Below are 25171 nucleotides of genomic sequence, written 5' to 3' on the forward strand. Positions count from 1 at the left end.
ACAGTGTAGACTAGCCTAATTTTAATTCTTGAGAAACAGGAATTTAAATGGAATAAAAAACATAAATCATCTTCACATAATTAGCTTGATTTATTCAACACCGGAATGTAATGTTCAGTCGGTGCGAGAGAGCAAATAAATAGAAATACATAAAAAAGCCAATAGGAATTCCTAGTATTCCTCTGCGCCTTCACCCTCGCCCTCGGCGGAGTCCATGCCGACCTCTTCGTAGTCCTTCTCCAGAGCGGCCAGGTCCTCGCGGGCCTCGGAGAACTCGCCCTCCTCCATACCCTCACCGACGTACCAGTGCACGAAGGCGCGCTTGGCGTACATGAGGTCGAACTTGTGGTCCAGACGGGCCCACGCCTCGGCGATGGCGGTGGTGTTGGACAACATGCACACGGCACGCTGCACCTTGGCCAGGTCTCCGCCGGGCACGACGGTCGGGGGCTGGTAGTTGATGCCCACCTTGAACCCAGTGGGACACCAGTCCACGAACTGGATGGTGCGCTTGGTCTTGATGGTGGCGATGGCCGCGTTGACGTCCTTGGGCACGACGTCTCCACGGTACAGCATGCAGCACGCCATGTACTTGCCGTGGCGCGGGTCACACTTCACCATCTGGTTGGCGGGCTCGAAGCACGCGTTGGTGATCTCGGAGACCGACAGCTGCTCGTGGTACGCCTTCTCGGCTGAGATGACGGGAGCGTAGGTCACCAGAGGGAAGTGGATACGCGGGTAGGGCACCAAGTTAGTCTGGAACTCGGTTAGGTCGACGTTGAGGGCGCCGTCGAAACGCAGGGACGCCGTGATGGAGGAGACGATCTGACCGATCAGACGGTTCAGGTTGGTGTAGGTGGGGCGCTCGATGTCCAGGTTGCGGCGGCAGATGTCGTAGATGGCCTCGTTGTCGACCATGAAGGCGCAGTCGGAGTGCTCCAGGGTGGTGTGAGTGGTCAGGATAGAGTTGTAGGGTTCAACGACAGCGGTGGACACCTGGGGGGCAGGGTAGATGGCGAACTCCAGCTTGGACTTCTTTCCGTAGTCTACGGACAGACGCTCCATCAGCAGAGAGGTGAAACCGGAGCCGGTGCCTCCTCCGAAGGAGTGGAAGATGAGGAAGCCCTGCAGACCGGTGCACTGGTCGGCGAGCTTGCGGACGCGGTCCAGGACCAGGTCGACGATCTCCTTGCCGATGGTGTAGTGACCGCGGGCGTAGTTGTTGGCGGCATCCTCCTTACCAGTGATCAGCTGTTCAGGGTGGAACAGCTGCCTGTATGTGCCGGTGCGGACCTCATCTGCAATGAAAATAGATAAATTAGAACACTGGTAAAAGATGAGTCATGGTGGTGGTTTTCATAATTTCATCTAAGTATTGTAAAATTTTTATTATGACGTCATATCAACTCCTCTGACTAGAACAATGCTTTCCATCCATATTAACAACTTACCAACTACAGTAGGCTCCAAGTCGACGAACACAGCGCGGGGCACGTGCTTGCCCGCTCCGGTCTCGCTGAAGAAGGTGTTGAAGGAGTCGTCTCCGCCGCCGATGGTCTTGTCGGTGGGCATCTGGCCGTCAGGCTGGATGCCATGCTCCAGGCAGTACAGCTCCCAGCAGGCATTTCCGATCTGGACTCCGGCTTGGCCGACGTGGACTGAGATGCACTCACGCTGTGGAGAAAATTGTGGTGTTAAGAGTGTGAATAATTTTAGCTTCTTTGGAAAGGAATTGTATTATTGTAATCATTTGCTTATCAAGTTATCAATCAATAATAAAATAATTGTAGATATCTAAATAACTTTTTATACCTATAAGTACCTAATGTTATTTGTTTCTTTTACGTTGAATAAACCTACATATTAAAGGGTGGGGGAGGGGTAGTTTCTACCTAAAGTTATCTAATTGAATAAAAATAAGCTAAGTACTCATGTTCATGTAAATACCTAAGCAATTTCCGTCAGTACTTAGGTACTACTTGGTATGAATAATATAGGCAAAGACAAAATCAATAGTCGGATTGGGATAACTGGAAAAAAGCAGGCACAGTTGGTAGGCACATGGCATGGCATACCTAATCAACTTGACTCACTCCCCCCCAAGGAGTGGAGGAGGCGGGCGGGTGGAGGCGGTGGATCAATAAATATAGACATGACATCACCCCAGCCCAGACAGTAATGTACCGACCGACCTACCTACTGACTAATCCTTTTATGGAAGTGGTTGACATCCTAAAATGGGAACTTGCACGCAATTTCTACTCTGCCCAAATTAAGGCGCGTTATGTAGGTTTTCTAGAACCATCTAAAGTGGGAAATCTGTGTTGGTGGGTCCATCTTCATTTAAAAATGCCTAGTTATAATTTTAAAACATCAGCATGTTGCTGAGTAGGTCATCTTTGTTACATATGACATATACTACCAATCATAGAAGTAATAAACTGAAGATGGCCCACACCTTACACACGAAGAAATAAAATCCCAAATTAATACATTGAGCCCCCTTTACAAGACGAGCGAATGAGATAAGGCCACTGCACTGCCATTGCCACGTCATGCTAACGGTATTCAAATCAATACCTATTACAGCATTATGATGCTGTTGAATTGGAAATGTGTAGTAGGTATTTGTCTGTTTCGCACTTCTACATCAATAATGTAGAATGTTCAATGTAGCCGTAGGTATCATAAAAAAGGAAGCCGACGCCTAGTAGGTATATTTCAACGGCCGGCAGGCGGAAAATAACTCAAAGTAAAGAAAATTACCTAAGTAGGATATAGGTTGAGCATAATCAATCTTTAAAAAACATTGCACCGACATTAGTATATCGAAGCTTAGCTTATACGAGATAACTATAACAAAGAAGAATCACGTTGTTCTTAAATTAACGGTATGCCATGATGAAATGGCGGATGCCGCACCCGGTGCGTCAATGTGCGTTAGACTTCGATAATTACACAAAATAAAAGTATTAAACAACAATTAAGTTATGAAAACGTAAAAGCTATGATTACTTACCATTTTGAGATGAGTTTTGTTTTAAATAGGTTTAAATATAAATTTACTTTGGATCGTCGTTTAGCGCGACCGGTTAGGATGGTGGCCAAACGATTAATAAAAAAAGTTTTTCCGGATCAGTGTTGCGATCGTAAAAAATTAAACTGCCGTATCTAAGAACTGAAATTGCCGTATTTATGAAAAAAAAAACATGAAATTGCCGTAAATACTTTAGTTCTACGAGTAATGAAATGCAATGATTTTTTTAGTTATAATAGTACTACTATTCCACCATTTTACGAAGCCTCCATCATTCATTAAAGAGGAAAGAAATGGCTAAAGTACAATTTTACTTAAGCACGATCGTAATCCAAGTTCAATTTACTGACAATAGTAAATGCTACACAAACCAACGTTCGATTTGCTACCCATGTCAGCAAATCTATACAAAAGAGCTTAAAAATCTAAGTATGTATGTTGTATATCTTTCATTCACGTTAAACGTGTATCATAAAATGAAATTCTTAAAATGAAAGACGAAACGGTACTTAATTCACCTAGCCATAAACAACCACACTGTAGAAGTCCATATTCTACCTATTTAAGAGTTGACGAAAGCGATATCAATATAGTTCGGTATATTTATGTTTTTACGTGCTGAATTGCTGCATTTCATAATCAAATAACTGATTAAAAATTGTATTTTTTCATAATTATCCATTGTAATTTGTCGCAAAGCTGAATTGCCGTATTATTTGATACGGCAATGAAAAGCCTGCCGTATGCCGTAAAATCTGAAAAAACACCCTGGAATGCCGTATATTACGGCAATTGCCGTATCAATCGCAACACTGTTCCGGATTGTTCATTCAATCAATTCATTCATTCAAAGTTCAACGAGTGAAGGAATTTGAAAATGTGTACCCGTGTGTCCCCATTTTGAGACGCACACAGATTAACCCAGGTCTATCTTGTTTATTACCATTCAAAACCATATTCATTCACTAAAAACGTTCACTCATTCACCATTCACCAATATGTCTGCCTACCACCGTGTGTTTTCTGTTGTTATTTTGTATTTTACATAAAGTTTGAAGCTGCGACGCGATAAGTCCTTTGTTTACTAATTTTATTAGGCTCAAACATGTTGCCTATCCATGAGTAACAAGGCTTCTACGTGACAATGGTATTATTTATAGACTTCAGTGAAGTTAAATCTTGGAATCAAAGTCAGTACGTTTGCAACTTCTACAACAAAATAACATGGATAAAACCAAACAAGACAAATGGGACGCTCTCGCCACGTTAAAGTCCTTTGATTTAGGTGTGTATCCAATCCAGGGTATTAAATAATAATCATGACATTGCAACTGCTCAGTATTTCATTAGAACTGTTTACAACTGACTAACCTTGAATATATTGATTATGAGTGCCTTCCTCATTTATTTTATTTATTTTAATTGTTATTTTACATCTATAAGTTAGTTTTCATACTAAAATAAATTCTATGTATTTTAACCATATAGTAAGAGATATAAAAATATGTGATGAAATAGCAAAAATATTATGAAATCCTGATTATACAACATAATAACATACCTTACCTAGACTTGCCTAGTCCTGGCTCCATCGTTTTGAGCTTCTGATTTAAAGATGACCCACTCCACTAACTAACCAAAAATCATTTAATCATCCACTGCTGTGCATATGGCTCTCATTATTCTATTATAACATATTCTATTCTATTATATTCTATTCTATTCTCTGTGGGGGTGTAAGTACCTGCACCTGGCTCTCTCGAATGGAACCGTTGTGCATATCCCCAAGGTCTAAACTGCCTTCCTAAGCTTGGACCATTTTCCCACCATGCTGGTCCACTGCGGGTTGGTGGGTTCACATATCTAGATTTGCTAGATCTAGATATGCAGGTTTCCTCACGATGTTTTCCTTCACCGTAAGAGCGATGGTATACATTGTACTTAAGTTAAAAGAACTCATTGGCACATGTCAGCGTCGGGATTCGAACCCGCATCTCTGGCGTGAGAAGCGGGCGCTTACCAGACTGAGCTACCACCGCTCCATTATAACATAATAAACTATCTATGTATTCACATTCATAATAATCATATTGATGAAATTAGGTATAAAGAAAGCTGATGAAACACAGGCTACTTTTTAACCCACAATTCCCACATGAAAACATTTAAAGTTGAATTATGACAAATAAAAACCAAGTATATTAATTTTATGTTTTTTATTCCAGGTATATCTCATGACAGTCAGCATGAGTCCTTCTTGCATCAAAGATCACAACAAATAGAACTAATAAACTCTGCGACCACCACGCCCATCAGCCTGCTAGTCCAGTCGCTGGTACAGCAACTATGCTCGCTGCTGGAGCAGGACCCGGCCCGCGCCGACCAGCTCTACAAGACCATCTGCGAGAAGCTGCACAGCATGAACCTCATAGATGACTCCTACGCCATGGGAGAGTTTGAAGTCATGAGGAGTCAGTATCAAAGAGCCCTTTATCAGCTTGTCACAGTCGCCAGTGGCTCGGAAATACCAATCACTCTCCCCGTCTCCTGGCCTATACTGCAACCATCTGGCCTAGAGTGGTCCCGCTACCACAGGGAGTTTGAAGAACTGTACTTCATTGCTGGAGGCGGATTCGGGAGTGTGTTCAAAGCTAAACACCGTCTAGATGGTGTGGAGTATGCAGTCAAGAAAGTATTCATAAGATCTGCTGATGTAGATTCTATCATGACACATTTAGCTGAAGTTAAAACAATAGCAAGCCTCAATCATCCTAACATAGTTAACTACAAAGCCGCTTGGTTAGAGCCAATGATACAGTCCACTATTAAGAAAAAGAAGCGTAAATATCAGATGGAAATGGATAATGACGACATCTCTTTTAGAAGCAATGTCTCCGCTGCCTATCCAAACTTTGTCACTTCATTCAAGACTCACAACTCCAAAGAGCTAATCAACAACCACAGCCAATCAGATTTCATAATCTCATTCAAGAACTCCACTAGCCAAGACAAACAGAGTGTGTCCAGCGACAGTTTCGAAGACTCCGACTCTGAGGATGATCCATCAACCACCGAAGAGAATGCTCTGTGCCGTCTATTGAATCCTAAAGACTACGAAAACTGTTCCCGAGTCAACTTGAAATGGGCGACTCTGTACATCCAAATGTCTTTTTGCCAGCAGACCTTGAAGCAATGGCTGGATAATCGCAACAACCGCATGGATTTACGTCGAAAGAGTTCCACAGACCTTGGGCTCCACCACAGCGACTCCAATGACGGTTGCTTAGACAGTCCTGTAGGCTCGGAGCTGAATTACCCGGTATCCTGGACGCATATCGACGTGCTCATGGACATGTTTACCCAGCTGGTGTACGGGTTACACTACATCCACTCGCGCGGGATCATCCACCACGACATCAAGCCCAGCAACGTGTTTGTTGCGCAGACGCAGAGCGGTATGCAGGTAAGGCAACAAAGACTAAAACATTGTGTTTTTAAGAAAGGAGAGACATATAGTAGGGAACACTTTTTCAAAGTCAGCATCCCAGACCGAGAGGATCCGGATGCCGGATCTCGATGGAGGAAAGCCAAAAATTACAAAACTCCTTTTTCTTCGACAGTGAGTTAAATACTTGGATGAACTCGTAAAATTTGCTGATTCCAACATTAATCGATAAGAAATGTCGCTGTTCCTTTTGCTTATCCACCGTCAATCTTCCCCTGTCGTCCTTTTGCCCAACCACCACCGTCGATCTGCCCCGGCTATAGATCGAACCCGGGCCCTTCACCACAGCAGTAACTAACCCCTACACCGTCCCCAGGTCCAACTCGGTGACTTCGGGCTGGCGTGTCCGCTGCAGCAGTCGCACAGCGGGCTGGCGCTCGGCACGCACCTGTACGCCGCGCCCGAGCAGCTCGACGGACAGTGCAACCCGAAGGTGAGTTTGTACAGTCAGCTGCAGTAGCTGTACACTTTTGTACCATGACAAACTCACAAACTGCCTATTCAAATGTTGTCAGTTTGTTATGTAGCTAGTTTGACAAGGAACATACTTATAGAAGCTGACCGTACTTCCTTATTGTTTTGTTTCGGGAGAGAGATACAAAAAAAATGTCATCCTATAATAAGTGACTCCTGAAGGGCTGTTATGGGGCGCAAGACATGTCATATATAGGTTTTGTATCGCGCGGCCTGGAGATAGAGCGCGATGAGGAACTTTTGTCACATCTTGATGTGCGCGTCTTGCGCCCCGTGCCTGCCCTTCTGTATCATCTGTTTGAGAATCCAAACTATGTATTTATATTTAAAATAATGCCTGTCCTACCCCCACTTATGGCCGCCATCCTCATATCTACTCTTTATTTACGGCAGTTATAGCATAGGATAGGATAGGACTGGTAGTTCTTAAATTATAATTTTGAAGCCATGTTATTTCAAGACTTTCATTAGAATTAGTTGCCCTAATAACAATCAGCATAAAATGATTAGGTTATTCCAGTACGTGATGATAAAATACACTGCAATTGCAATGTAAAATGAAAATGACGCATGTAGGTGTATTCTCATGTTGCGCAAAAGTTTGTGGCTTTGTTATAATTTTATTGTGCGAGAGATAATGTTTTAGATACTGTAGTGGTCAGACAATGTGTGTAACTTGACCCTGGTTGTTGGCCTCAAAACAAACAACATTCAGGAGTCCTGAATAATGTAAGACGATTCTTTGTTTTATTTATTAGCTGCTATAAACAGATACTTCACCTACCCTTGAGATGATCTTGTCGTCTCGAAGTTTTCATAAATATGAAACTGAATGAATAAAATCATTATCTGAATTCAATATTAGGGATCTCTACATTGCTGTATACTTACAATGTACAGTTCTCCCATATTAATAATGCGCATGCAAATCTTCGCAAGCTGTCGTATTCCCGGAGACACCCGAATCATTACCGAAACAAAGCACTTGCATTTTGATCCTTGTTCGAAAGAAATAAATCAAATCGAAAACAATTTGGGCGGTCGGTGGCTGTCACCGATCAGTCAAAGGTCTCAAGGTCAAGATCAATATTACTTTTGTGGAATTATAAAGAGCTGCAATTACACATCGTTATTGTTATTTTTTTCAAATGTGAATTTAATTTCAACTTTAATTATTTTTGACGACGCCATATTATGAGGCACATTTAAGAATAAAATATACGTCACATTGATAGACTTCACTTTGCCAATAATAATAATAATAATAAATATAATAATAACCAATAAAGCCACACCCAAAAGACCAAGTTTGTAATTGTAATATTATTGTGAATGATCAGCGCTGTAAATACTTTTGAACTGAGATTTTAATGTAAACATTTTTATTAATGTGAAATAATCAGTGCTGTAAATACTTTTGAACTGAGATTTAAAAAATTTAATGTAAACCTGTGTTTGAAATCCATTTCTCCTTATAATATAAACCTTGTGTTATTCAAACCTTCTTTCATCCATCTTTACATCAGCTTCAGTAAGACACTTGAAAAGTACCTACTGTAACATTTTTGAAGAAAATTTTAATATTATGGAATATTATGAATTATCGAATCAAATTTCGTTACTCATAAATCAATTATCTCTTTTAGCACCAATTACATAATTCTACAAAAATTTCATGAAGAAAATGCACTTAACCACTCTAAATACATAATAGTTTTCTAACGCTCGGGAATACGACCGTTGCCGAACAATGACGAAGATTTCTATGTGCATTATCAATTTTGGGGAACTGTACCATCGTTGACTGTCTTATCTAGAACTACACTACTCTAACTACGTCATATGTCATATTGTTAGGAAACAATATAGACAGGATGCCGTTACTCTTTAAAACATATTAAGGATAGTACCTATTATGTTTTTTAATATTGGCTTGGATTTTAAATGTATATTGGTACTTACTACCCAAAGTAGATTTTCCTCTTTACTGTACCTAAATCGCATCTCTTACTAAACACCTCTCTTTCTTACTTCCAGAGTGACATGTACAGCCTCGGCATCATCCTCCTGGAGATGGTGGAGCCCTTCAGCACCGACATGGAGCGAGTGAAGACCATCACTGACCTCCGCAAGGGACAGATACCGGCGCACCTCACAGCAAACTACCCAAAAATAGCCCATCTCATTGGGAAACTAGTCCAAAGAAGACCTAGCAAGAGGTTAGACACGGCCCAATTGCTGGATGAACTCAAACGCCAGTCGGAAAACAAAGATGATACTATAAAGTCGTTGCGGGAAGAACTAGCGGCGAAAGATGACGAAATTAGGAAACTGAAAATGATGCTTGCAAAACTTAACTATCAACCGTGAAGTGTACTTAATTAATTACGTAAATAATAGTGTGTTTGCGTGTGTGCTCCTTTTAGTATGTCGAATATACTGGAATGGGTTTGAATTTTATGATTTGTGATTTTATTTCGTGATCCCTGCAACCTTCAGTGATCTTAAGTTCTTGATAGAGAAAATATTGAAGGGATAAAGGAAACACACTGATTAATAATAAAATTATTTATTTACAACAACACTAACACGCATAATATAAATTATCTTCTAATCTAATATTAAAATATATTTACAGTTCTCTAATTTAATTACAATAATATGAATCGAGAAGCTAACAAAAACGATTTCTCAATCATTTAGATTTTAAAAATAGTGGCAGTTTGTCCAAGAATCTATGCTTCATATAATTTACTCTATGGCTTCACTGAAGCTAATTTGGCGGGTAAAGTAGCATCCGAAGTAAAAATGGCGGCTTAGCTTAGAGTTAGAGAATATTATCAATAGCGTGAATAACTCCGTTTGTGGCTGGAATGTTGTGAGTCAAAACTTGTGCGTTGTTCACCTTGATGCGTCCTGAAACGATAAAATTGACATTTAATTTGTGATAGGAGATGTCGTAAGCGATTTACACTTCAATAACTTCAGTAAGTTCTTCAGGAAGTCTTCTAGTATGAAAGTTTACGTTTTCTTGCATACAAAGAGGCGCCCCTAGCAGAAACCCTGAAACTTTTGACTGATTATGTAGATATGTAAACTTTTTATGTTCACGCCAGTTGCAGAACTCATAGGTACTAGAAGTGCAGTAGCAATAATTCTAGTCTACTCTAAAGTAGCATTTACAACACTCATCATCATCATCATCATCATTAGCGTATAGCAGTCCACTGCTGGCCTCGTAGGCCTCTCCAAAAGCACGCCACTGGATGCGATCTTTAGCTTTCCGCATCCAATCATAAACAGCTACTTTTCGCAAGTCGACAACACTGCTTGGTAGTTAAGTAATGAATTTTAAATATTTATAATAATACTGTAAAACTCGCTTACCAGAGCTCTTCTGCAACGTCAGCGGCTTGGCGTCCTCCATAGAGTTCCGTAGCTGGTAGTACCTCATGCCGGCACTATACAGGGTGCCCGGCAGGATGTGGCGCGCCACCAGCGCCTTGGCAGCCGTCCGGTCGCTGTAGCGAGCCAGCTCGGCCGGCGGGAGCCGCGCGAACGCCGCGTCGGTGGGTGCGAATATCGTGTATGTTTTGCTTTCTGAAATGGAGATGGAACTTGTGTTAAAAGTATTGGAATCATGGATCATAATTATTGTCGTCGAGTTGAGTGTCTCTATTATGCAGAACACAATTTTTTATTGTGTAACAATAGCATTACGAGAGACATGGCAGCGCTCTGTCAAGAAGGAAATGGGCCAGGCGGGGATGTCCCAGACTTATTATACTATGTCTCTGAGCTGGCTCAATATCGTAAAGAGTGTCGGCGCTTCACTTCGGCCCTTTTCTCCCCAGCGGAGATTGGGAATTAGAGAAAGAAAAGAATGGCATTACAGTAATATGGACAGAATGGCGCCCAACGCGGGACTTCCAGAATAATCCGGAATAAACAAACACGCCCACAAGTCACAAAAGCCGTTATACCTGCTAAAGTTTCCGCGAAGCCGCTGGCGAAGATAGCCTTCAGGAAGGTGGTGAAGCGGCGGTCCCGGTCCGCCTGCAGCGTCTGCACCAGGTCTCCTACCGGCAGCGGGAACATCACCCGGTCCACCGCGTGAGCTATTCCCTGGAATTAGAAAGACGTTACGTTAGGAATAAGGTACTTATATACTGAATTATTATATACTTATTTAAGTATTAGTTGTTTATAGAATGTTTTTTTTGTAACTAGGTACGATAGGTTACTGGAGGTATACCCGAGTCCGCGTTGTTCTATGGTTACGAGTACATTGATATCGATTCTGAAGGCAGAAATTGAGGTTGTAATGGAAGCTTCATGCTTTTTCATTCTGCCTGTCTTGGCACTATCAGTCCACTATTTCATATGACACCCAACCCATTAGTATGTAGAATCTAGTAAAAAACCATTAAAGAGTTTAAGACAACAGTAACAAATCAAACCCACCTGCGGTATATGAATATCCTTCTTATCCTCCAGCACTCTAGCTCCGTTGATGGTGGTGACGCGCACCTCGTTCCACTCCACATCGTGCATGTCGTACTGGTTGACTCTAAGTTGCGTGCCAGCTAGAGAGACTCCGGTCATCTCGTCTTGTAAGGAGGCGATGTCGAACGCTCCAGGGATCACGTGGTGGAGGAGCAGCTGAGGGGTTAAGGGTTTGGGGTTCATTCTTCTTGATTTATAAGTTAACTTGCTTCGCTTCACCATAAATGTATTCCCATGGGAATACCGGGATAAAAAGGGCACTAGCCTATGTGTTGATCCAGAGTGTCAGCTAACTCCATACCAAATTTCGTTAAAATCGGTTCAGCCGTTTTGACGTGAAGGAGTAACATACACATACATACTCACAAACTTTCGCATTAATAATATTATAGTAGGATAAATGATTAAGGAAGGTAGATCTCTAGATATACTTACGCCACTGAGCAGTCGAGGGTTGTCCCGGAATTTCTCTTCAGCGCGGTCCGGACCTCCCAGTTGTACCAACAGAGTCCTGAAGGCCTTGTCTGTAGGAGCGAAGATGGTGTACGGTCCGGTCTCATTGAGGATGGTGTCGAGGCCAGATTGCCGCAAGTACTTGGCCGTAGCGAACAGACCGCTTTCCTTCAGAATCTCTACGAGTCCAGGGTTCGCTTGTCTCGCGAAGTCTGAGTGAGGGGCTGAAGCGGCCTCCAAGGGGCTTTGCGTGCTGGAGCCAATCACGACCAAGTCTTGCTCGTGGGTCGTGGGGCGGTAAGATGGCGTGGAGCTCACTACGGTGGACCCAGTGAAGTAAGGGTTGCGGGTGGTCTGAAGAGTAGGCTGCTGGTTCGGGATGTAAGTTGACTGAGTGGACTGAGCTACGTATCTTTCAGTAGTTGATCCGTGCTTGGTAGAAGAGGTATAAGGCCTGGCTGTCCTTACCGATTGGGCAGTTTGTAAATTGTTCAAGTAATTTGTAGACTGTCTGTAGGATGTGCTCGGTAAGGGTGTCGTGTGTATGACTGGGTTGGAGTGTCCAGTGGTGCCGTGGTTGGATGTGGTCACAAAGCTGGAGTAGCTGGACGGATGGTGAGACGAAGCCGCTACGTAGTCGGTGGAGTCAGTTATAGGAGCCGATGTTGAAGCTGTTGAGACAGTGTTGGATATCTTGGTGGAACCAGGCAGCTGGATTTCACCCTTCTTAATTTTGTTCAAAATGTTTTCCACTTCAGGACCTTCTTCCGTTTGTTGTCCGTTGGCTTTAACACCCTTTACTTTGTAAGAGCCATCGTCTTGTTCTTCTAGGAAAACAAATGTTACTTTCTTTTTATTTTGTAAATTATTGGGTATTTTAGATACTTCCTCTAGCTTTCCATTTTCGGATTGTTTAATGAGTTCAAAGTTAGCTCCGGGTGGTAAAACTCCCTTCGTCAGGTCTTCAAATGAAATTCGGCTGTCTTTCTGTGGTGACGCAGTGACCACTTGCGACAGGCTGGATCCATCAGCGGTTATTGTGGCGGCACCTTTTGGTATTAAATTGGGGTTTGAGGTTCTGATGACCTCGAACTTTTGACCGTTGAGAGAAATCTCCCGCGATGTGAAATTCTTTTCATTGAAGTCTTCAGGATTTTCAGCTAGAGCCACTCTTAATTGCTTCAGGATGTCGGGTTTCTGAAGGAGTGCAACGCTCTTGGCCCTCAGGTTGTCATCGAAGCCCTTAGTTTCGCTTTCTTCGAGCAGGTTCTTGATCTCATGGTAGAGCTTCTGCTTGTTCTTGTCTTGGGGCGGGTTGCGGGCGCGCGGCGCGGGGGTGGGGCGCGGACGGTTCCAGACGCGCGTGGGGCGCGGTGGGGGCGGCGGCGTGGTCGTCGTCGTGGTGGTAGTAGTGGTCGTCGTGGTCGTTGGGTGCTGTTTCTCGTACAGCTCCACGGCTTTCCTGAACAAGTCAGTCTCATGAGGCTGCAGCGGCCGACGCTTCTCTTGGTTTCTGAATAGTTCTTCGTAACTTTCCGTGGTGGAGAACACTGCTGGAGTCGTTTTAGTCGCCTGTTTCTGTACGAATTCTTCGTGAAGTTTCTCAACTTTCTCCTGTTGCTTCTGTTGGTGCTTTTGGACGAATTCTTGGTGCTTTTGTATGATTCTTTGGCGTTCCTGTAGTTCCTTCAACTTTTCAATGTTTTCCTTTGATTGTTGTTCAAAGAAGTTTTGGATTTGCGAAGTTTGGCTGTTTCCGAATAGTGGGGCTTGACCGAGAGTAGGTTGGAAGGGTATTTGTGCATCATTGAGATTTGGGGCTTGCTGGACGAGGTTGGGGTTCTGCTGGGGGCCGAGGTTGGGGGCTGGCTGGACAGATATAGGATTAGGCTGGCCGAAGGTTGGCTGCTGCTGTTGAGGTGGGATTGTGGGCAGGAAAGCGGCTTGAGTGGGCCTCTGGTTGCCGATGTTCACCGTGTTACCTTGAAGGTTTGGGTTTTGGAATGAAGGTAAATTTTGGTTCAATGGAAAACCATTGTTGAAAGAGGGCAGAGTAGGAAGAGGTTGGTTTTGTATTTGAATATTCCGGTTCGGTGGAGGAAGAGTTGGCTGAGAGAATGTGTTCTGGAGGAGGTTTATGTTCTGGGCTTGATTGCCGAAGCCAAACGGGAGCGAGGCAGGGATGCTGCTCTGGATCTGGACATTGTTGAGGGGGTTCTGGCTGGGCAGCAGCTGCGGGTTGAACTGCGGCACGTAGGGCTGGTTCTGCTGGTTGGGGAACAGCGGCTGCTGCTGGAAGAAGGAGGGCTGAGTGGGGGGGAAGGGGGAGGGAGGGGTCTGGAAGTTCTGCAGCGGAGAGTTCACGCCGAACCTCGTCTGGTGCTCGTTGAAACCAGGATGCCCCAGCGACACCTGCCGTCTTCTATCGTACTCATTGTCTATCTGGAAAGACAGATAACATCGTGTTAATTAACACCGCATTGTGTTTAATCGCTGGGTAGAGTGGCAATTCCGCAAGCTTAATTTGAAAATTCACATAACGGTCGGTTTGTTCGTAGACGTAAACATAATTGGGTTTACATAACTCAGTGAACGGAGACAAGCGTATTGCGGTGATTGAAGTGTTGAATAATGTATGTATCTGTCCATCAAACATCATCTTCAATGATAAAAGTATAATCTAGGAATACAGGTACCAGTAGGTACGAAGTAGATACAAAGTGGTTGTAAGAGTTTTGAATTGGTAACCTAACCGATGAACCAACGGAGGATTTCAATATTTTTTCAAACAAATTATAAGAATCTGAGGCATTTAGATTTGACGCCGATTTAAACTACTTAGTACACATTGGGTACGCCAATCTGAAAGGGAATAACCGCGGTAGTATACCAAGCTGCCAAGCACTCAAATAGTTATATACTTAGTACACAATAAATACTCATAAGTACAACTACATGCGTTTCCCCCCGCTCCGCATAATTAACACCGAACGTGAGTTGAGATATCAATTTCTCATTCGGCGGAAGATGAGTTGGCCGCGCCGCTCCGCTGCCCACCAGATATGCACTTTCTTGGACACCCCAGCATCATTGCATTGCTACACAGGATTTTCCGCTTGTCTAAACTCTTTTGAATCGTGTATCAAGCCCGTAGGTAATGAATCAATTTAACCTGGGTGTGTGAATGATAAAACATCCTCGACCAAACCAGAGCTCGCGATTTTCTAAGGGTGTATGGTTGTATACTTACTTATTTTATACTACCTACTGCATACAATAAGTATACAGTAAGTACCCTTTCTGCTAAATAGGTATAGCCTTTTTAAAAAACTATTATTAAATTACTAAATTACACACGATGATTAACGAAAGCTAGCTAAGCTATTTTAGGTAAGTACGACTACGTAGGTACCCACTACATATACCTCTATCTACGCTGACTCTAAAAATACAATCTGATAAAAACTCAGACTTTTAAACAGTTATTTCTACTTTACAATACTTAACTATAAATGATTCAATTTCTGTGTTTGATCGAGATACTGAAATAGAGTCATAATAAGATGATCATTAAATCGAATGCGTTTCTTTAATCGAATCCAAGATAGAGAAATTACGTAGTCTAGATTATCACCTCGAACACTGTGCTGTGCGGCCAACCGACTTTCTGGGGGAAATTCTCTACCACCCGCCTTTAAAAATCAGACTATGAGAATATGATATAAGAATACCTAACTCGGTAAATTTTACAATGAATATAGTTTTTCGGTTCACGACAGCATGTTAAAAACTTATGTAAACTAACTACACATTATAACGACTTCCCGTGAGTCCCCATTGGTGTGCTGCGTTGTTTTTCATATACTTAGGTATTTTTCACAGTCACATCTGTCTACAATCTACAACACACCGTAGCAATGGGGCCTCACAGGTACCTACTTTTAACATGCTGTCGTGAACTTAAAACCAACAGATTAATTCTAATTTCACTTAAACATGCTCATAAATTGCATTTTTATTGGTCATCAAGCAACGTAGCAACTAAAGCGAAACCAAAAAGAAAGAGTGGTTTTAGACTACACGCTCATTAATTTATTTCCTTACCACTTTTGGTCAATGAAGAAATCGGAACTATTACCTTATGGCCAATATGAGTTATAGTTTTACGTAGATGCCTATCGTATCGTAAACTTTTTCCTACCAACTACAGTGGGCTATAAAAGCCACTTGATATTTCGTTTTACACTAGGTACTTAACTTAATTACACTACCTAATGGTATGAATTCGGTTGTAAGTATTAAAATATCGGTATAGGTTACTTAGAGAACACCTACCCACCCCACAAAAAAAGAAAATGAAAATAAAATAAAACTCCTCTACAGAGTGGATTTTATTAGTGAACGACATCGATGGAGGTCAAAGAGGCAGACACACTAAATAGGTATAATCTTAGCAAAAAATTGTAAAGTACTTTCCTATGTTATTTTTAAAATAAAAATCGTTCGTATTACGTACGTGTGATTACTGTGCAACAAAATAACTTGAAGTTTTTTCTGTGCCTACCTTCCTAAGCTGTAATCAGTAACAGCAGATACTACATTAATAAATGCAACATGCCATTTTTGGTCGAATAACGTGAATCGCAGAAACACCTAGTTTTTCACAAAACAATACGCATTTGTGATTAAATAAATTCCATATGGATCTGATTTAACAGACTTTTTTATCACAAAAAGAAGATTATGTGGTATCTTTTACTCTTTTCTAAAACTATCATGCAGTCGAGCTTATTCGCAATTTTGTTGCGGACTGTATTCAGATGAAATATTTATTTAGGTACATTTTGATTCTCTTTCTTTCGTACGTCTGCAACGTGATCAAGATTAATAATTATTGTCGTCAAAGAAACTAATACAAGTATTGCATGTATAATGTTTATAAAGCGAAGTGGGTATTAATTTTGTTCTGGTATTATTTTCTTTTGTTATTTAATTACGCATCTACTGAGAGGGCAATGACATGGTGAATTATAGCATAAGCATAGCTTCGTAGTCACCATCTAAAACGAACTTTTGAGTGAAAAACGCATAAAAGTAAAGAATTTTGTATTTTAATTATATTTAATTAAAATAAAAAATCAATAGACGACGAAGGCGATAGGATTTTAATAGGTATTGGACATCTCTAAACTCAAAACGACAAAGTAACCGGCACATAAATAGGATCTATACTTAAGTAAGTACGGTGGCCTGCGCCTAAAAGTATACAGGCGGAGTTTTTAAAATAGCGATCTCAGGCTCACATGCTGCTCAAGCACATCCACATAAACACCACTGCTACACACATCACACACAACACGTCCCCGGATTTATAACAGATGTAGCTGGTCCCTTCATCGTCAGGAATCGCTATTTTAAAAACTCCGCCTGTATACTTTTAGGTGCAGGCCACCGTACATAATATGATCCCTGCATTTAGGAGTCATAGAACTTAGCTGAAAATTAATACATATACCACTAGCTAGCACTACTAGGTATTGTAGTTTTTAATTAATTATGGGTAGAAACACTTTTAGACTTCTTAGATCTTCTATCTTTACTATGCAGATACAAATCCTGGCCACAGTTATCTAACTAATATGCTATCCTATCACATTAATAAACATAGGCGTCCATTGAAATTGAATCGAAAGTGCACTTTCATCGAAATGTGGAAACTACGAGACAATCCGCCGATTATTATTCAGAGCGAGTTCTCGTGAATCATTGAATCTCTATCTGCTATCTGTTAGGCTATTACGTGTTTTAGGTATTACTTTGATTCCCTGGTAGCATAGAAATAAAAAGTTACGTATGTGCAAAGGTAGCTATGATTATCTTTTATTTAGTGTGTTATTAATCTATACTATTGAATAATATGTACCTACCTAAGCATTTTCTATTAATACCTACTCATTCCGATGAAAAAAATATAATTGAGTGATGTGACAAACTGATAACCTTATCTCTCTCTTTGCTCGGAGAAAGAATCGATTACCAACTGAATTATGACATCGTTTCGCAATGTCTCGTCATTATTCGGATATGAAACCGAAAGCTTGAAATACCGGTTTCCCTTCTACTTGGAAGCTCCACGTCGATGGTATCGGTGAAAGTAGACTTTGTTCCTCTCTTCGATGTAATGCGCATCTTCCGATTGTGATGTTTTGAGGAAGCTGTCGCAACAATCCAGTTTTTGTCCGATGATACGTTTTATCTGACAATAGACGCGTTATAATTTATCATTCTACGTCTACGTTGGTAGTTGTTGTACAGTCAGCCGCATAAGTAGCTGTACACTTTTGTAGGTACCTTGTCAAACTCTAATATGCCTGTTAAAACATTGTCAGTTTGTTATGTAGCTACGAGTAGTTTGACAAGGAACAAAAGTGTAAAGCTACTTATGCAGCTGACCGTACATAGTTTGAGTGAGTTCCTTAACCACAGTAAGATTATGTATTTGTATTATATTTGGTTTAGATGGGTTCCGCTCATCTGGCATAATCTTTATTGACCAAAACTCATTTCGCATAACTCGTATGGTCTAAACTTTTTTGGCCGAACCATCACTTTGCCAAGACTTATGTGGCATAAGGCTCGTTTCGTCTAAAACTCTTTAGGCACAATCTTTAAACACCTAAGTTTCGTTTGCTCAAATTTATGTCCGTCTATACCTATGTATAATCTTGTTTCTCCTAATGTTATCTTAATAAATAATATATTAAGTATGTAGTAAATGTACAAATTGTGGTATTTTTCTCCTACATCCCGAAAATCACGATATTGTATGATCAAAAAATCGAAAGTTAACGACCAATATAATTATTACAAACCCCATGAGATCGAAACCTAAAAATAGGTGCGACGACGAGCAAAGCGAGGAGGAGCGTGTTAGGTGCACATGTTCATCAAAACCAAAGCGGAGCGCAGCGAAGCGGAGCGGAGCGTTTTCCAAACAGCGGAAACAATACAAGGCACCAGTTTGCGCTATGTAGGGAGACGCTCCGTCAAAGTTAAAGCCAAACGAATATTATTACTTTGTATAAACCTATGCCATAGCATTATTAGGCTATTCAAGATTTGGCCATACCATTATTAGGCTAAACAATGTTATGCGAAATAACTTTTTACTAAACGAGATTTATGCCATACGATTTTCGGCGTAACGAGACTTTGACCAAACGTTACTATGCAATACGAGATTAGGCAAAAAAATCTTATGCCAAAAAAGGTAGAACCGGTTTAGATCAAGGTTTAATCTGCCTACCGCAAGCCCTTGTCATTAACCTTAAAATCAAATACCTTCTATTGGCATTCGGATTGTTGTTAAAGTTTAAGGGCGACTCAGAAAACAATGAAAGTTGTCAAATTTTGCGTTTGTAAGTACCAACATAGTAAGCTAAGTAAATTACCTGTAAATCATGTAGAAAAATTTATTGCTACCTAGGAAGAGTATGCTTTATTCAAAGTATGTTAAATACCAAAATTATATGTTTTTCCTTAATTTGCATGTTGTTGTGTCATAATCATTTAATCGTAACACAAAGAAATAAACAGCTACTAAATTAATTAAAAGACCGCGAAAGAGCCACATGTGACCTCCGGACCATTAGAAGACAACCATTAGCAATGTAAACACGACAGTAATTGTCTTTTTATTATTTAACATCACGTAACAAGAGGCACAGATTCCGTAGAAAATTGCCCGTAATGTAATACTTTGCAACTAATAATATTGTCGCAAAACCACAACAGTAGTTTGTTTATGCGTACAGTTACGCCATGGCGTAATGTTGGGAACGTGAGAGTAGTAATCGAGTCAGGAATCGAGTGAACCGTGGCGCAAGCAGGAATCGAGTTGGACGCATTCGAGACCGCATCTTGTCGCAACGTGAAGTTCTCTGATTTGTTTCATTAAATTCCTTAATTTGTGGTTTTTGAATGAATTAATAAATTAACTTGCAAATTGGTTGTGATTTATGTAAGGAGAAAACTGGGTCACTATTCTTACAGAACTTTGATTGTATGGTAAAGAAACAAAATTAAATAAAATGAACTTTGGTGCCTTTTGATAGATTTTGTAGGTGCCGAGATGACTGAATAAGGTAATGGAATTTCTTTTGTGTCGGGTTACGTATTTTATTAGTTACATTATTTATAGTACCTATAACCTAGTAAGTACTTATATGTTTATATATATAGTACCTATATACCTCCAAATGCGCAATCCAATACGTAAAATGAAGTAAACTTCGCACTAATCACATTCTAATATATCGTGACATAAATTACAGGCAAATTATTTCAATCAACACTGCATGATATGAATAATAAAATCACTTCATTACAACATCTAACATCAAATGCATAAAGTTGCTAAATTTTCTCTTCATTCTAAACTTCTCGAGATACCTACATACACCTACAGTCCTGAATTTTTTGTTCACATAAGTATATTACTCTAATGTGTTCATTTATCATAATATAATTATTACAAATGGGAGTAAGATTTATTTTTGTTTGATACAGATATATTATTGATATATTTAAATAGTAGATTTCAAAATAATAGTTGTCTCTGAAATTAACTTATATCTAGACATGTGACTGTAAAATATCAGGCATTCAAAAATTCAGGTCAGAAAAATCTGACCCCTCTCAGAACCATTGTTACAAGGAAAGGGGGGTCAGGTTTCTCTGCACATGACCGTACCAAAGTATCAATTTCGTTGTCGCTAATAAAATATTAAAGCTTGTTTATTAAGTAAACTAATTACCTACTTTCTTATGAAAACATACATATAATAGTATAAATAAATTACTCTGGTACACGGCACGGCACTTGGTCACTTCGCTCACATATATCATTGATATTACAGACGCAACACTACTTTAATTGGAGCAGTGAATTCTTGGCATTTGACGGCTTTTCATCACGTTCATACTGTGCTAGACGGGTATAGATTAGGTCCGAGTCTTCTACCTTTTTTTTTAAAGTTATTTATTCAGTAAAACAAACACAGGTAACAAAAAACAAAAACGCCAAACTGTACAACAGTTTGTTGGCGTGACGCGCTCTAAACATTTGTTTTAACTAATCTTACAACTATTTTCTTATATACCTACTTAAATCCCTAACCATAATATAGATATAGATACAGTGAATAAGTACTCGCATCAACAATCTCCCGCGGAGAAGCCTGAGTCACATGCGCTCGCCCGGCCCATACCTATCCGCAAGCGACCGGGCTATGTACCTACTCACTGTACCTACAACTTTAAAAATGCTTTTTTTAATTTAGATTTTAAATAGGGCAAATTCATTTTTTCAGAGCTAAGCAAAATTGATTGAAAGTGATTATTACATATTTTTGGTGTCATGTACTCTCTGGTTCTTTCACCATAATAGTTTTTAGCGGTAGGCTGCATTAGCTTTCCTTTTTTTACCTATCTGTACCTTATTATTATTTAAATCTTACAGTAGTGTTATCAGAATTAAAGAGAAAATAAACGACTTCTGACCATCATTGCACAGAAACCAAACAGGCCGACTCCAGCTTATTATAAGCAGATGAGAAATGAGGAGAGAAAGACTTGTTAAACTAAAAACACGTGCTTACAAAATTTGTTACAAAATAGATTTTCTGATATCATCCGAACTAAAAACATCTGACAAACATAGCAGAAAAATAATAAAATGATCACGAAACACTTCGTAATCTCAGTGTGCGGCAGATGCTACGGTGAAAGTGGCGACCATTATTGAGTCATTGTTATATGTACATAGGACATGCTTATTAAACGCTAATCTAACTCTAGACGCGCGTAATAACACTACAATCTAGACTTCAGTCATCGGCACTTGACGACGTGCTAAGTACCTATGCGGTAACTTAATGCCTGGGAAAAGCCTTAAAAAAATATCATGGTATTCAGAAATTCTTCTTAAATAGTTACAAAAATTCAATGTTACTTCCGACTCATTATGAATGTGACCAAAAAGGTTATCAAATAGACAAACGTTGTATTTTTCTTCCTCTAATTAGTTCCGGCAAATTACTCTATGGTTCCGGTGGTGATAAGCGCGCGAAAACTTTTTACTGTAATGGCGGCAATGTGTCCAACAATGCGTTGGTCCATTGTCTGTAGCTGCGTCCCATGTAAGTTTTAAATCAATTCTGGTGCCTTGTAAGATGGTTATTTTATTATTTATATTTCAACTTTCACCTGGGTTGTGTTAAAGTTCTCAGAGTAGCAGCAGAAGTGTGTACCTATATGTTTTGGTAGATAGTAGGTACAGATTTGATACATCATTCGTGAACTTAGATTCTAGTTTTCCCAATAATAGGTAACCTGTTTGATTATAAATACATTTTATAGCAAAAATAACAATGAAGACTGTATATTACCGACTGCAAACCTGAATCGGCTGATTCTGGCAATTTTTCGCGCTACATTAGTATATTACATAGTATGCATAACAGAGAGTTTAATGGACTTAAATGATACATTTAACGTCAAAGATTAAATCTTTATTGAGAAAAAATGTATCTAGATTAAATAAATTGTCTCAGAGCAAGTAGCGTCTTGAAAAGTATAATGTGAATATAAAAAAAATACGGAATCTTCGCGAATTTAAGAACAGCTAACCTAGATATTTAAATTATACGTAGGTACCTAGCTAATGTTTTTAAAAGGTTATGTTTGTTTTTTGGTCTATGAAAGTCTTGATTATAAACGCAACACTTACTTTGTGTACTTAGATTATATAGATACGGTCATTTGCAAAAATATTTTTAACTGTCAGTAGCAAGATGCAATGACGCAGAATAAGACAGTTGTAGACCATTTATTTTGTTTAAATTAGAATAGAATAGCCCTCCATCTTCAATCGTCGATATCGGTGGAAGTCATTTTTGTTCCAAATTTAATTTGTTGCATTCTGGATCAGAAGAGAACATTATGCAAGCAACATGTCCAACACTGGGTCGTATTGACTGACACGCATTTATCATCATCATCATGATTCGTCGCATGTAAAATTATGGATATGATTAATTTTTGCATTAGTTAATTAGTGAAGTAATGAACTTAACTTATAAATAAAAAGATGATAAATTTCATTTCCGTAACCGGAAAAGCATGTGAAATGAAGATATTAAATTGATTGAATGGCCTACCTAATATCATTAACCTATTAAGTATTATTTATACGTAGAATGAAAAAACGATGTACCTATAAGACAGTTTGTAAAACAGTAAATTATCTAAGATAAGACCTAAGGATGTTGATTACCAGTCCTATCTCCTCAACCGGATCACACAGCTACATTTTTTGCGCACTCATTAGCATTTCGATTCAGTTTTATAAATATTTTAATTACATCGATTAAGCGCGTTGTGTGTGAGTGTGTAATGGATGATTTCGCGTGTTTTACGCTGCATTTCGCGCGCATCTCGCTTTCCAACGTTGAGAGACATTACAACAGGCGGGGATATTATATTGTGACTTGGACTTTCTTTTTGCATACATACATATATATATTCATAATTTACTCGTCTATCTATATTAATTTTATGTTACCTTATAATACGGCGTGGCAATATGGAACTACACTGCCGTCGACTTATAAATTAATTAAGTACTTAAATAGTTAAGCACTTAGTAATTTTTTTTTTGTATATTCCTATCTATAATCTTTCTCAGAAACAGGTGTTATAATTATAATTAACAAGAAACTGCTATAAAAAAGAATAAGTACTAACCCTTGGTCCCGTGATGGCGCAGACTGCATGCGCCAACAGCAAAAGCCGGCAAACGCTCCCCCTCATGCTAACACTCTTAACACACAGAGTGGCAGAGTATCATCACACAACACACACCACCGTCCACTGTTCGCCGCGCACTGTCGAAAAAGCACAACAATCCAGAAAAAACTTGAGACTAAAAACACTGGCACGTCACAAAATCCAAATTAAAAAAGTTTGGAAAGGGCGCGAACGTCACACAGGTGACAGTTTACTTTTTAATTTGACGATGCAATGCCTCTCGCGTCGACGGTCTGTGCGGCAATAGCGCGGCTGGCGAGCGTTGGACCGTTTTACCACCCCTACTCCGGGCGGTTTCGAAAGGACGCCAGATGAGGACCGATGATGCACTTCATTTAATTACAGAGGCTGGTACAGTATGTGGTACAGCACAGAAGAGGACAAATTCAGCGCAACAATCCATCGAATGTCTGAAACCAATAGTTATTATTTATAAGCCTATGATAGTACTGGTACAGCGATTTCATGTCTATTGATATGTTATGCCTGTCTTATAGGATAGGAAAAATGGATGATCCTCTCCATACCACATTTTATTAAGAATATTTGTTGATCCTAAAGCAAAACAACTGCATGTCATATGGATCAGTTTTCCCGAAATGGAAGCATTTATTAACATTTAGCACCGCGGATTGCACAATGCTTTAATGTAAATCCGGACCCTATCTCTTTTACCCTATATTACCATACAATGTACCACTGTGTAGGAGGCTGGTCATCAGAAATACATTCAAAAAAACGTTCTAACAAAGACAAATAGTTGAGAGATACAAAGACGTACGTTACGACATTTTGCACCTATTAAATAGGTACCCACTTAAATCGTGGTACGTCAAGGTATTTTATAGTCTTCTTCGTAATAGTCTTTCAATAGTGGGTAGGTACATAATATAATATGCTAGACGGCTTAATTGGCATGATATCAAAAGACTCGACTAGGTCTCGTTGCTAAACACCCTAATTTAAAAAAAAACTTTTTAGTATGTAAAGAATAGCGATTCAAATAGCATAAGTATAATAGGAATCTATTCACTGACTGGCCATAAATATTTTCTACAAAAGGAAACAGGCACAATTTGGCAACATGCAGTTCTGAATAGCTAGTAACAAATACAAAATACAAATACAAATACAAAAACGTTTATTCATTTGCCAAAGTAGTAACATCATTAATCAAGCGAACGAACGTTTTGAAATAACAATTAACAACTTACGGGAGATAGGACAGACAATGGGCAGAAAACCTAGTGGTTGTGACACTTACGCGAAAATACACTCGGGAACTATATAGCATACATTTTGAACTTCATACCGTCCTTATTCGTGCG

At 39.9% G+C, this 25171-nt stretch overlaps 3 protein-coding genes across 3 annotated transcripts; 1 reads left to right on the plus strand and 2 right to left on the minus strand.

The window, feature by feature from the left end:
• Positions 1 to 66: 66 nt before the first annotated feature.
• LOC105381598 (tubulin alpha chain) lies at positions 67 to 3136 on the minus strand. Its single transcript, XM_011551365.3, has 3 exons — positions 3020 to 3136; positions 1452 to 1674; positions 67 to 1298 (listed from the first exon to the last, which is right to left on the minus strand). The coding sequence occupies exons 1-3, from the start codon at positions 3020 to 3022 to the stop codon at positions 172 to 174; spliced, it is 1353 nt and encodes a 450-aa protein (XP_011549667.2). The 5' UTR covers positions 3023 to 3136; the 3' UTR covers positions 67 to 171.
• Positions 3137 to 4009: 873 nt separating this feature from the next.
• On the plus strand, positions 4010 to 9476 carry LOC105384349 (eukaryotic translation initiation factor 2-alpha kinase 1). Its single transcript, XM_011554569.3, has 4 exons — positions 4010 to 4322; positions 5263 to 6500; positions 6859 to 6975; positions 9054 to 9476. The coding sequence occupies exons 1-4, from the start codon at positions 4262 to 4264 to the stop codon at positions 9384 to 9386; spliced, it is 1749 nt and encodes a 582-aa protein (XP_011552871.3). The 5' UTR covers positions 4010 to 4261; the 3' UTR covers positions 9387 to 9476.
• Positions 9477 to 9569: 93 nt separating this feature from the next.
• Positions 9570 to 24102, minus strand: LOC105384374. Its single transcript, XM_038121130.2, has 6 exons — positions 23781 to 24102; positions 11958 to 14417; positions 11481 to 11678; positions 11000 to 11141; positions 10404 to 10616; positions 9570 to 9932 (listed from the first exon to the last, which is right to left on the minus strand). The coding sequence occupies exons 1-6, from the start codon at positions 23844 to 23846 to the stop codon at positions 9844 to 9846; spliced, it is 3168 nt and encodes a 1055-aa protein (XP_037977058.2). The 5' UTR covers positions 23847 to 24102; the 3' UTR covers positions 9570 to 9843.
• Positions 24103 to 25171: the final 1069 nt, after the last annotated feature.

The sequence above is a fragment of the Plutella xylostella genome, chromosome 4 (genome assembly GCF_932276165.1).
Source record: "Plutella xylostella chromosome 4, ilPluXylo3.1, whole genome shotgun sequence".
NCBI lineage: Eukaryota > Metazoa > Arthropoda > Insecta > Lepidoptera > Plutellidae > Plutella > Plutella xylostella.